The sequence below is a fragment of the Ochotona curzoniae genome, unplaced genomic scaffold (assembly GCF_017591425.1).
Source record: "Ochotona curzoniae isolate NIBS_2020 unplaced genomic scaffold, NIBS_Ocur_1.0 contig_4612, whole genome shotgun sequence".
Taxonomy (NCBI): domain Eukaryota; kingdom Metazoa; phylum Chordata; class Mammalia; order Lagomorpha; family Ochotonidae; genus Ochotona; species Ochotona curzoniae.
This window is the reverse complement of record NW_024466343.1, coordinates 336,211-350,398: the sequence shown is the minus strand read 5'-3', so window position 1 is coordinate 350,398 and position 14,188 is coordinate 336,211. Positions and strand designations below refer to the sequence as shown.

The following is a 14,188-nucleotide window of genomic DNA, read 5'->3' as shown; positions in this document are numbered from 1 at the left end:
CGATCAAAGCTAGCCTGACCCACACTGCTGATGCTCACATTCGCCAGTGGTTGATGTGAACGGGTTCAGCCTGGTCTGCCCCTCAACTATGCTATATGTATGATGGTGAGTATCTTCCTCTGGTCTGGTCTGGGTTCCTCCATATCGTGGTTCTTGTGCTCACCTTGGGGGGGTATGTTCCGGCAGAGGAGTTTCCCAAGCTCCTCTTTCAGTACCTCTCCCTATGTCAAATCTTGTAAATACTGGTGGTTCCATGGGCCAGCCCTCCTTGCTGGCCTTCAATCCATTTCCGTTCTTGGTGTTAGCTGTTTCACCCCAGCCAAGGCTTGTCCATACCCAGACACTGCTCACACATGGCTCAGTAGGGGCAGAGACCCAGCCTAATGTGTCCTACATCTACCCAGGTTCTCCAGATTGCCAGATGATGCTGGCATCACCCAGTTTGGTGTGCCCAGCCCCAATCTACATTTATGCCTAGGGAGATTGCAGCCATATCCGGACCAGAATGCATCCCCCACTCCAACTTCCACACCCTCCTGTGGGAGTCCCAACCAAGCAAGGGTGTACTCTCACAGCTCCCCACAGTCTATTCCCAATGCTAGATTGCGTGCATGTCAGTGGGTGCTCTGACCCAGTTGGCTTAGCCCCTCACCTGTCTCAGCCTTTCCCTTTGATACTGTGCCATAGTATTCCTGCCCCATGAGGACCAGTTGGGGTAAGAGCCTAGCTTGGAATGACATGTGTTCCATTCTGATTTCTTCTGTTTTTTTGTGAGTTGAGTTTTGCTTGGCCCTGCCCATTCTGCCCACTTCAAGTTGCAGCTCGGCCCACCCCACATCCTATTTTAAGATGCAGCTTTGGGTGGTACTGCCTTGACCTGCCCAGATTGCCATCTGTTCCTTCACCCATAAGTGATGGCAGGTGTCATGGTCACTCTTAGCTTAGCCCATCGCCACCCTAGCCTGCGAGCTAACCTGCAGGACTTGTATTTCCACAGGGTTGGGCCCACACTTGCCCCACAAAGTTTACCTCCTGACAAAGTTCTCTCACATGTTGGTTAGAGTCTACGGCAGGACAAAGTTCTCTCACGTGCTGGTTAGTGTCTTGACTCTGCCAAATGAGAAGAGTCCACTATTCCACCACTCAGTCAAGTGATGGTACTTAGACTTGCCAGACAGGCCCCCATCCATATCCTTGGTGTGGACTCATGTGTGGCCATTAGTAATGCTCTATGCTAACAGCCCATCTTAGGATTCCTAATTTAGCTAGTGAATCAGTCTGGCCCAAATAAATCTTATGGATACTCCCCTCCAAACCATCAGGTCTCAGTCTCCATGCTTGCCAGAAAGTTTCATGACCCTGTTACTACAAATCATCCAGAATTCATCTCTCACCTACACGAAAACTGGCCTTATTCATGGGTGTCCCTAAGCAGTAATTTCATATCCTAAAAACTCCAGAGCTTGCCGCTGGGCGGCCAGCAGGCAGAGCCTGGCACCATTTGTTGCACTGGCTTTGGCCTGAGTCCCCAGCGCTGGTGGTGATTTCCGGCTGCTGGTGGAGTTCAGATCACCATTTGCTGATTGCAGCTAGGGTATCAGTCACTGCAATGCCACACTGTTGTATCTGCTAATTTCCTTTGTCTCTAAATATGTGAAATTTAAATAATACACTCTTGGATACAAAATGAGCAAAAGAAGAAATCACAGGAAAATTTATAAATACTTTGATGTACAGACAAAATATAACCTACCAAAACTTATGGAATGTGATAAATGCAGGTTACAGCAAAACGATAGTCATACATAACTATCCTTAAAAATTTGTTGTTGTTGTTGTTGTTGAGATTTATTCCTTTTTGTTGCAAACTCAGATATACAGAGAGGAGGAGAGACAGAAAGGAAGATTTTCTGTCTGATGACTCACTCCCCAAGTGACTGCAATGACCTGAGTTGCGCCAATCTGAAGCCAGGATCTAGAAGCTTCTTCTGGGTCTCCCACATGGGTGCAGGGTCCCAAGGCATTGGACCATCCTCTACTGCTTTCCCAGGCCACAATCAGGGAGCTAAATGGGAAATGGGGCCTCCGGGATTAGAACTGATACCCATATGGGATCCCAGCACCTGTTCAAGGAGAGGGCTTTAGCCACTAGGCCACAGTGCCAGGTGCAAAAATCTTATAAATCAGTGTTTTTTTTTATCTTATGAACTAGAAAAAGGACAAACCTCAATCTTGAGAAGGAAATAATAAACACAACTGCAAATAAATGAAATAAAAAATGGAAAGCAGTAGGGAGTATTAATAAAAATAAAATAATGTTGAGAAAATTCAACAAAAATGAGAAATTTTCACCTAGTGTGACTAAGAAAAAAATCAGAAGTTAAAATATTAAAATAAAAAATGGAGGTGGAGATACCACTTATGATCTTAAAAAAATTCAAAGTGTTGTAGGAAAATCATGTGACTATAGGCTAATAGGTTAGGTAGCAGAGGAGGAATGCTTAAATTTCTAGAAAGATATAAAACAAAACTGACTCAAAAAATATAAAATATAGATTAGGCCTATAAATCAGTGTTTACACTTCCCAAAAGAGAAACACAGGCCTAGGAGTTTTATTGATGAACTGTAGAAAACAGTTTAAAACAGCAATTCAGATATTTCATAGCTTTTTCTCCAAAGTAAGCATGGAAAAAATACTTCTCAGTGTTCTCCACGAGATAGTTTGACAACAATACCAGAAAAAAAAATTATTAAAAAGAAAATGGCAATAGGTGTCTGGCACCATGTTTAAGATGCTGCTTGGCATGCCATGGGAATTCTGGAAAGCCTCTGTTCAAGTTCTGGCACCACTTTTGATTCCCACTTCCTGCCGGTATGTATCCTGAGAGGCAGTAGGTATTGGCTTAAGTATTTGAGATACTTTGAATTATTCTAACTTATGAAATACTTTGAATTCTAGGCACTTAGCATCAGCCTGGTCCAGTCTCGGCTGTTGAGGAATTCGGAAAGTAAATAAGTAGATCAAAGATTTCTCTTTCTCTTTTCCTTGTTTCTTTCTCTCCAGTTTTGTTTTCAAATTATTAGATATTAATTTAAAAGAGAAAGAAAATGGCAGATTAATGTTATATATTAAATTTTATCCGAGAAAACTTTCTCCACAAAATACCAGCAAACTTGGGACTAAAGTGGAACAGTTGATTGAGCTGCCCAGTAATGCCAACATTACTGATGATAACCTTATTACCAAATGACAATGAAAAAATTGGCATCTGCCTGGAAAATAATAAAGCCAAACCCCTATCACACACAGGGAAAATTAATTTAAAATCAACTGCGAGTTGAATGCAACTCCTAAAGCTTCAAAATTCCTGAAAAAAGCCTAAAAATAGATTTATTTAATCTTGGCTTATGCAATGGTTTGTTAGGTATGATCCAAATCACAAATGCCAATCATTTTTAGATGATGACTAGGACTTCACCAAAATTTCTGAATTGTAAAGCCTTTGATTCAGCCAACATTATATAGAAATTTAGAACCACACATAGAATGCAAAAAAATTTGCAAAAAATATGCATTTGATAAGGGAATTGTGTCTTGAAAAATGTACGTATATTAAAACTATGTTTTTATGTTTTTATTCTTTCATTTATACTTCTTTATATTCTAAGACTATTCCTAGGAATATCCATTTATTAACGTGTTGCTGCTCAGTTTTATTTCAAAGCTAACTTTAACAAAAGCATAATTGTTTGCAAGTTATATGTGTAATGATGTCTACCTCCTGCCATGTTTTAAATAATAGAAACTGCATAACACTTGATATGCTTTTAGAATCATAGATCTTCAAATTGAAAGGACTTAAGAAGTCATATTTTACCTAGAGATTACATCCTTTCCACATTTTAGGAAAAGGATTATCCAATTTCTTCTTAACCCCCTAGTGGTAGAAATCCATTATTTCTAAAGCAGTGGGTGCACTGATTTACATACCCATTGGTGGAAAAAAAAAAAACTAGTATTTAGAGACAAATCCTGCTTCTATTACATGATAAACAATAATTCTCTAACCAGGAAGAATAGAAGAGAATTTTTTTCAGTCAGAGTAAAATGATGCCTAAGAATCTTTCCATGTTGACTTTAGATGTGAATTTATTCAAAACAAATAAACCACAATATCAAAAACACCCAGAAATTAAAAAGTCACTAAGACACTAAAATTTGAGGTCTTTAAAACTCAATGAAAGTATCAAAATTCCACAAGCTAGAAATACTTAGTATGAAATTGGTGTAGTTAATTCTTTTCTGACTTCAACATAATTTATGTGCACCTAATAGACTTTTCATATATGAAAAGTATTGGTAAATTCAGAATATGGTATGAATAGTCAGAGTTTCACAAGAAGTTGTAAGTATTCACATACACATTGGAAATCAGGATTACTATAAGACATGCACTGAAGAGCTTTGGCCAGGCTTTATTGTCACCCACAGCAATACAGACAAGTCTCTCCACATGTGTTGCCCAGTTTCCTGAAAAGCAGAGATTGGACAATATGATGTTTATTTATACTTCTTACTAGCCTTGAAAATTCGATAAAGGATGAAAAGGCATATGTGTTATTAGTCATATATGAATTTAGAATTAGATAATATTTTCCCTAGTATTTACTGATTACATATGGTGTGTTAGGATCTGTTCCAAGTACGGTGGTGGAAGAAAACAGACAAATATCTCGTATCTAGTGGGAAAAATAAGTAATAAACAATATAAGTAAGGGGAATTTATCATGTTAACAAAGGGGAAAAATCCAGTTTTAAAGGGAAACATGAAATGGAGGAGGAGGATAAGAAAATCCTTGGTAAGATGGCTAAGGACAGTCTTCCTAAGCTGATATTTAGTCTGTCTGAAGGCAGCACCTGCAGTGCAGTGAAGATGGGCAAATAGTAGTTATTGAGCCAAAGGAGAGAGTTTTTAGACATGAAAGAAAATGTAGTGACTTCATATCACTTCAAATTCAACATCATGGAAGAGTTGTGAATAAAGCAATAAGGTTTATATTTTAACATCGTGAGTGACTCTTCTGAGGCTGGGTGGCAGCAGAACAGACGGTCATTAAGAAATTATGGAAATAACCCAATTTAAAAAGGAAGGAGCATCAGACTAAACATAACACAATGGAGCTACTGAAAACTGGTGAGGTTTGGGGTTCATGTTGGTAGAGTGAATACAATTTACAGACAAACCTGAGAAGGAGAGAAAGAAAGAATTCAATCATAATACAAATCTGTGTCATAAAAATCTGAGGATGAAATCATCATGAGTGGGAAAGTTTAGCATAAGGAACTCCATAGAGATGAACTGTTTTGAACACGGTAAATTCTAGATTTCCACTGGCAAATGAGTTCGTCTGATCCATAATAATCAATCAATTATCTTTCATATAAATTAGCAAGTTAGCAAAGAAAGTATAAATGCTAATCAAATCCAGATGCTTATTCATCTGTTAACAAAATATTTCAAACATTAGAAAGCATGCTTACCTTGGTAAAACTTTTGGTTTGTCAGATAATAACAATTCTCTGCCTGCTTCAAGTTTTAGCACCTATGTTACAGTCAGTAATAGCAGCTACCTTGAAGACAAGTAATTTACATAACTAGCCTGTTCAATTCTTAGAATAATTCTGTGCGGTTTGGTGCAGCAGCCTAACATCTAAAGTCTTTGTCTTGAATGCACCAGGATCCCATAAGGGTGCTAGTTCTAATCCTGGCTGCTCCACTTCTAATCCAGCTCCCTACTTGTGGCCTGGGAAAACAGTCAAAGATGGCCCAAAACCTTGGGACCCTGGACCAATGTGGGAGACAAGAAGAGGCTCCTGGCTCCTGGCTTCGGATTGGCTCAGCTCTGGCTGATGTAGTCACTTGGGGAGTGAATTATCAGACGGAAGATCTTCCTCTCTGTCTCTTGTCCTCTCTGTATATCTGACTTTCCAATCAAAATAAACAAATCTAAATGCTGGACTCAGAACCCTAACGAAGAAAAGAGAGAAGACAGAACAGGTCAACCAACCATCTCAGCTATGATGGACTATGTCAATCAGTGGATTTTTCAAAGACCTCATAGTGCTTGGAGTGGCAAGATTGACAGCGATTCATAACTGTGGCAATATCAAAACCACTCGAGCAAGAACCTCAGAGCATGCCCTACACCCGGGACTTGGGGAGGGTGGGAAATTGGGTGGGCCTTCTCCCTTAATACCCCCCTTTTAAACATGAAGGTAACAATATGGAAAACATACTAGTATTATCCACTTTCCTGTAGCCCTTGAACCTTCTTACTCTAACTAAGTATGTAAAGAATATCAAAATAAATTTTATTAATAAAAAAAAGAAAAAGAATAATTATGTGAAATTGATGTTATCTATCTACTCATTTTATAGAGGAACAGACTTAGAAAGTAAATGATTTACCCAACTCCATAGAGTTTATTCAGTGGCTAGAATGAGATTGTAAATCATGATCTTAGAATTCCAAAACATGCTTACCACCATAATTATTACCTTTCATCAAACTCACGTGTTAGGCGAGATTGGCAGTGATTCATAACTAGTGAACTATCGAAATCACCTGAGCGAGTATCTCAGAGCATGCCCCACATGCAGGACTTGGGGTGGGTGGGAAACCGGGTGGGGCTTCTCCCTCAGTATCCCCCTTTACCTCAGATACATGAAGGAAACAATATGGAAATAATAATCTTACCCACTTTCCTGTACCCCTTGAACCTTTTTACTCAAATTAACTATGTAAAGATTGTCAAAATAAAGAAAAAAAAAAGACTCACGTGTTAAAGTTTGAGTATTCGTTTGGATGTTAAACATAGCATAAATGCTCATGTGTTGAAGGCTTAGCATCGAGAGCATTATATTAATGGTACTGAGAAGATACTTCATCCAGCTGTGATGGTAGGGTCTTTGGAAAGCGATTGTGCTGGACTGTGTACTATGGAACATCCCTGGCTAATAATTGTGAGCCTTGTAGACAATGAGCATGCTCTCTATCTCCTGCCACTCAATACTTCACATTGCCTGAGGACTCTGTCAGCAAAAATGCCATCAGGGCTTCCAACAGGGCTTGCTGATCTTGGACTTCAGCCTTCAAAACTTTTAGCTAAATAAGGCTTTTCTTTCTACAAAACAATTATTTATCTCAGACACGGGAAAGTAATGATCCAGTGCAATTACATCACTCTTATTTGAAAGTCTTTCAGAACTTTTCTAACTCAAAATCGTATTACCAGAGATACATTTATTTATTTCAAAGGCAGAACAACAAGAGAAAGAGAGGAGACAGTGAGAAAGAGTCTTCCATCCACTGGTTCACCGCCTCCTCCCCAACAAACAACTGTAACAGCTGGGTCTGGACCAATCCGTAGCCCAGAGCCAGAAACGCCCAGCTTGGTCTCCCACAAGGGAACAGGAGCCCAGTAGTGGGGCCATCTCTTACTAGGAGCTAACGCACTAGCAGAGTAGCCAGGACTGGCATTGGCCCTCAGGTACAGAAACCAGCACCACAAGTAGCAGCTTAACCCTCTGCCTTATGACAATCAGCCCTCTAGGCATCTTCAGCCACAAGCTGTTCCCTAATTCCCAAGGACCCTAGTCAGCCAGAGTCACAATTCCATCTAATATAAATATTTAAAATATTGCAACAGAATTTGAGGACAAAATCCATTTCAATAGGAATTGTAAAATCCCACATAATTGGCATCAGCCTAAATTATAACTCAAAATCTAACTCAAGTATTTCACTGATTAATCAAGTTCAAAACTGACTTATGGGATGATTTTTCTTTATGGAATAAAGTTGTTCTTTACCAGTTTTAACTTTCATTGCCATATTTATTAATTCACCAAAATTCTTGGAACATGTATACTGTAGTTTTTAGTAAAAATGATTAATCACTCACCCAAACAATCCAAACTTAGGAAAAATAACTTTTTTTCTGTAACACCTAGATGTTCAGTTTAAAATTAAAATGAGATTCAAAGTATGTTTTCCTTTTAAATGTAGCTGGTGCTATGGCTTTTCAAGCATCCTGCATGGCTGCTCCACTTTTGCTGGAGCTCCTTACAAATGGCCCAGGAAGGCAGCCCAGGAGGGCCTAAGTACTTTGCTCCTACCCTCAAATGGAAGATTTGGAAGAAGCTCCCATCTCCCAGCTTTGGATCAACCCAACTCCATTTGTGGCTTTTTGGGGAGTGAACTGGCAGATGGGAGATCTACTTCTATTCTCTCTGTCTCTTCTTCTCTCCCTAACTCTACCTTTCAAATTAGATTAAATAAATCATTTTTAAAAGTCCTTTGAGGGCTGGCGCAATAGCTTAGTAGTTAATGTCCTTGCCTTGCATGTGCTAGCATCCCATATGGTCGCTGGTTCTAATCCCGGCAGCCCTGCCTCCCATCCAGCTTCTTGCTTGTGGCCTGGGAAAGCAGTCGAGGACGGCTCAAAGCTTTGGGACCCTGCACCTGCGTGGGAGACCCAGAAGAGGTCCTGGCTCCTGGCTTTGGATTGGCTCAGCTCTGGCCATTGTGGTCACATGGGGACTGAATTATCAGACGGAAGATCTTCCTCTCTGTCTCTCCTCCTCTCTGTATATCTGTCTTTCCAATAAAAATAAATAAATCTTTTTTTTTTTAAAAAGTCCTTTGAAACTTTTCACTTAAAAAGAATCGCCTTTGTAATTGTTAAATACATACAGCTGCTTGGCTAGAAACCATCTATCTAAATAATGTTTATAATTATTTAATTGTGCATGTGCGTAGAATACAATGAGATAGATTGATGCATGTATTGAGTGCATTAGGGTTAAATAAGGTTAGCACTTCTAGCTACTTGAAAAGTTAAGACAGTTTTTGTCTAATGCTTAATAATTGTACACATTCTTTATGGTGCAGTGTGATATTTCAACAAATGCTTACAATGTATTTCTTCTCATCATTACTTTATGCAACATTTATTGATAAATTAATAGGTCATTGGAAATGGTAGTCAACCTGCTGTGCTATGGAAAATTAAAACATTTTTCTTCAATTTAATTTTGCTGTTACCCAACCTTTTTCTAATATTTCCTTTCAGCTTCTAGTAATATTATCTTACAATCAGATTAACTTTAAAATGTTTTTAATTTACTATTTCATTCCTTTGGAAGACAGATCTCCCATCTACTTTTGCACTATCTTAGTGTCTACAATAACTGATACCGGAGCCAAGAACCAGAAACTTAATCAAGGTCTCCCTTGCATCTGGCAGGCAGCGGAGATGTAAGTACTTGAGCTATGTCTCCCTGCCTCCCAGATTGTGCACTAACAGGAGTCTGCAATTGAGAGCACAGCTGAAACTCAAATCCAGGTGCTCTGAAATAGGATACAGGCATCCCAAGAGGCATCTGAACCACTATACCTAACACACGCTCCCCAGAATGACATTTTTTCTCATTCCACATAAGACATTTGTCTTCCTCTATATATGCCTTATTTTGCTAAATATGATGCCCTTCAATTCCACCCATTTTGTTAAAAATGTTAGTTTCATTCCTTTTTATTCCTGAATAATATTCTATAATGGAAGTATTTATTTTGTCCATCTATTGATCCTTATCCAGGGTGATTGCATAACTTAGCTGTTATGACTAATACAGCAATAAACAGGAGAGTGATAGCATCGCGTTTATGTGCTGTTCATGGAGGGGGACACCAGGATCATAAGCTAGATATACTTCTGGATTTTGGAGAAAGCTCTAAACTGTTCTGCACCATGGCTCTACCAGCTCACATGCCCATCAATAATGTATAGTCATACCTTTATTTCTATATACTTAAAAATGTTTTCAAATTTTTTTTATTGGAAAGACAGATATACAGAGAGGAAGAGAGACAGAGAGGAAGATCTTCTGTCCAATGGTTCACACCCTAAGCAGCTGCAACAGCTGGAACTGAGCCAATTGAAGTTAGGAGCCCAAAGTTTCTTCCAGATCTCCCACGTGGGTGCAGGGTGCTAAGTCTTTGGGCTGTTGTGACTGCTTTCCCAAGCCACAATCAGGGAGCTGGGTGGGACGCAGGGCTGCCAGAATTAGAACTGGCACCCATATGGGACCCTGGCACGTTCAAGGCAGGACTTGAGCCACTACACTATTGCGCCAGGCCCATGTTTTAAATTCTTTTGACTCTTCCACAGGAGGCCTACACGCCGCCGCCTTTAGCATCGCCATGTCTCTAGTGATCCCTGAGAAGTTTCAGCACATTTTGCGAGTCCTCAACACGAATATCGATGGGCGGCGCAAAATAGCCTTTGCCATCACGGCCATTAAGGGTGTGGGGCGAAGGTACGCCCACGTGGTGCTGAGAAAAGCAGACATTGACCTCACCAAGAGGGCAGGAGAACTCACTGAGGATGAGGTGGAGCGGGTGATCACCATCATGCAGAATCCCAGACAGTACAAGATCCCGGACTGGTTCTTGAACAGACAGAAGGATGTGAAGGATGGAAAATACAGTCAGGTTCTGGCCAACGGTCTGGATAACAAGCTCCGCGAGGATCTGGAGCGGCTGAAGAAGATCCGGGCGCATAGAGGGCTGCGCCACTTCTGGGGCCTCCGTGTCCGAGGCCAGCACACCAAGACCACTGGCCGCCGGGGCCGCACTGTGGGTGTGTCCAGAAGAAATGAATCGGCAGGCCTTTTCTGTTAATAAATCGTTTATATGCCAAAAATAAATAAATAAATAAATAAATTCTTTTGAGAGATTTTGGTAACATCAATTCTAACTATGATAAAAAGATATTGTGTTTTTTATTTGCAATGTGCAAGTATATAATGACATTGAGCATTTTTCTCATGAATTTGTTTTCTATGCATACATTTTTTTTAAAGAAGTACCTATTCAAAATATTTATCCACTTCAGTTGGGTTATTTTGCTGTAACATAGTGTCTTGAGTTTCTCACATATTCTAGATATTCTTTCTCGGTTTGCAAAAGAATTGTCCCATTTTTTAGGTTACAGCTTCACTTTACCGGTCATTTTTTCTGCTATTCAGTTACTTCTAAGTTTGATGTAATTGCATTTGTCTATTTTTGCTTTTGGTTCCTGTGCTTGTTATAATATCCAAGAAATCATTTCCTGCACAGATGTCTTAATTGTATGAAGCACTTCTTATGTCTACTGAAAATATTACACGATTTTTAACACTCATTCTATGGTTCTATTTTTCACATGTTTTAATGTGTGAAGTCTCATTATCATTTCCTTTTGAAAGAAAGTGTATTTTTGAAAAATTTTATTTGCTTTATATATTTGAGAGGTGGGAAGACAGAAACAGGTAGAAATCTTCAGTATGCTGGTTCGCACCTCAAATACCTGTACAAGGTGGGCTTAGGTCTGTCTGTCCAAAGTCAGGAACACGCGCGCGCGCACACACACACACACACACACCCGATTGTCCTGAGGGCCCGGCCTGGTAGCCTAGTGGGCATGCTTCATGTCCTAGCAGCTCTGCTTCCCATCCAGCTCTCTGATTTGTAGCCTGGGAAAGCAGCAGAGGATGGCTCAAAGCCTTGATGCTTCACCCACGTTGGAGACCCGGAGAAAGTTCCTGGCTCCTGGCTTTGGATTGGCTTAGCTCTGGCTGTTGCAGCTTCTTGGGAAGTGAATGAGCAAACAGAAGATCTTTCTTTCTATATTTCCTTCTCTCTTGGTATCTGCATTTCCAATAAGTAAATAAATAAATCTTAAAAAACAGAAGTCCTTGGAATGAATTCAATTTTTTAAATAAATATCTGTATGATGAACATTGTAACACTGATAAAAGAAATTGATAAGGACATAAAAAATAAAAAGTTCCCATGTTGATGGATTACAATAATTAATGATATGAAAATGTTCACACTACACAAAGCACTCTACAGATTCAATGAAATTATTGTTAAAGTATCAACGAAATACTTCAGAGAAATAAAGGAAAAATATCACAAAATTCATATAGAATCAGAAAGTACACCAACTAGCCAAAGCAATGCTGAGTATAAAGAACAAAGCTGGAAGCATAAGAATATATAAATTTAATCCTGTGTAATCAAAATAGTATATTTCTCACATAAAAACAAGCATATAGGCAATGAAGACTATAAAAGCAAATTAATATGTTCACGACCAATGGCTTGTTGACATTCAGTGAAGGAAATCTCTGCAGTGAAAGGTTCTGGAGAATTAACATTCATATGCAAAAGAGTGAAATTAGATTCCTGTCTTTAATCTTACACAAAATTCAACTCAATGCAAACCTAAAGCTTAAATGTATGACAAGAAAATTCAGGACCGTGTTCACGCTACCCAAAACATCTAGAACATCAACCTGGGCAAGTATTTTTGGAAATAGTTCTCAATGCATAGGAAGCAAAAGTAATACTTGACAAATGGTGTTATTTCAAACTAAAAATATTATGCAAACTAAAGTGAACAGATAACCTACTGGGCAGGATAAAATATCTGTGAACTATACATCCCACTAGAATTTAATATCCAATAGATAAATAACTCAATTCAAGATCAAAACAAATAAGTAATCTAGTTTTTTAGAATTCACATAATTCACAGTGCATTTCACATAATTCACAGTACAGGTACAGGAGTATGTTCTAGCTCTTATCCTATCTTCCCTTCTGCCCACATTCCCCACTCAACCTCTTTTTTCCTTATTTCTTTTTTTCCTGATGTTTAAAATAGCATAATTTTATTTCATTATATAATCACAGTCTTAACGCTCCATGAGGCAAAGATATTAACACATATCAAAGCAGAAAAAATATAACTTACTATATATATCAGGAATACAAAGATTTTAGACAATTATCTAGTCCCCGGATGTGATTTTCAAGTGTACAGATTGCATTTATTATACCCTGTGTATTTCTTATTACAAACCATAGAAAATATATGATCTTTTTTTTTAGGGACTGGCTTATTTCACTAAGCATTATGGTTTCCAACTTGATTCATTCAGTTATAAAAAACAGGATTTTGTTCTATTTCATGACTGAGCAGTATTTCATGGAGTATGGATTTCACATGTTGTTGATCCAGTCATAGTTGATGGGCATCTGGATTCTTTATATTTTAGCAATTGTAAACTGAGCTGTTGTGAACATGGAAGTACAAATAACTCTCATATTCTGATTTCATTTGGGTAGATGATCAAGATTTGGACAGCTAAGTCATACGGTAAATCTAGTGTTAGATCTCCAAGAAATCTACATACTATCACCATGATGCTTGAAAGATTTTATATTCTCATCAACAGTGGATTAGGGTAGCATTTTCCTCACATACTCACCAGCATTTACTGGTTTTTTGGTTTTTGGATGACAGATATTCTAATTAAAGTGAGGAGAAATATAAACATGAATTTTATTTGCATTTCCTTTATGCATAGTGGTCCTGAACATTTTTCATATTTTTTTGGCCATTTGAATTTCACCATTTAAATATTGCCTGTTCATATCCCTTTCCTTTTCTTAATTAGATTGTTTATTTTGTTATTCAGTTTCTTGAGCTCTTCAGAACCTTGGATATTCATCCTTTACCAGTTCTGTAGTTTGTAACTATATTACAGGTTCTGTCAGTTGCATCTTTGTTGATGGCTTTCTTTACAGTACAGACGTTTCTGAGCTTACTGTAATCTGATTTGTCTATGACTGTTTTCTTTTAGTAACTTGTTTCTAGTAATTTTGTTTTCTTCCAGTAACTTGATGGTATCAGGTCATAAAATTTAGATTATAGATCCATTGTGAGTTGATTTTTGAGTTAGGTATAAGGTGGAGGTCTTGTTTCTAGTTCTTCAAGTATAGGTTCAATTTTTCAAGCAACATTTGTTGAAGAGACTGTTCTGTCTCCAGCAATTGAAAATTCTCACTTGAAAAATATTAGTTGATTCTGAGTAGATTAATTTCAATTCTATCACCTTGGTCAACATGTTTAGTTTTGTACTAGTACCAGGCCAGTTATGATTGCCCTACACTATGCCTTGAGATTTGAAATTGTGACACCTCCAGCTTTTTGTTGTTATTTGAGATTATTTTAGCTATTTGAGGTCTCTCAATATCATATGGTATGTCCATATAAATTTAAGCATCATT

General features: G+C 38.4%; 1 protein-coding gene across 1 annotated transcript; it reads left to right on the top strand.

Annotated features, from left to right (window-relative positions):
* Window positions 1-10,224: 10,224 nt before the first annotated feature.
* LOC121160976 (40S ribosomal protein S18-like) lies at window positions 10,225-10,769 on the top strand. The gene has a single exon (XM_040987206.1). The coding sequence runs from the start codon at window positions 10,268-10,270 to the stop codon at window positions 10,745-10,747; it is 480 nt and encodes a 159-aa protein (XP_040843140.1). The 5' UTR covers window positions 10,225-10,267; the 3' UTR covers window positions 10,748-10,769.
* The last annotated feature ends 3,419 nt before the right edge of the window (window positions 10,770-14,188 follow it).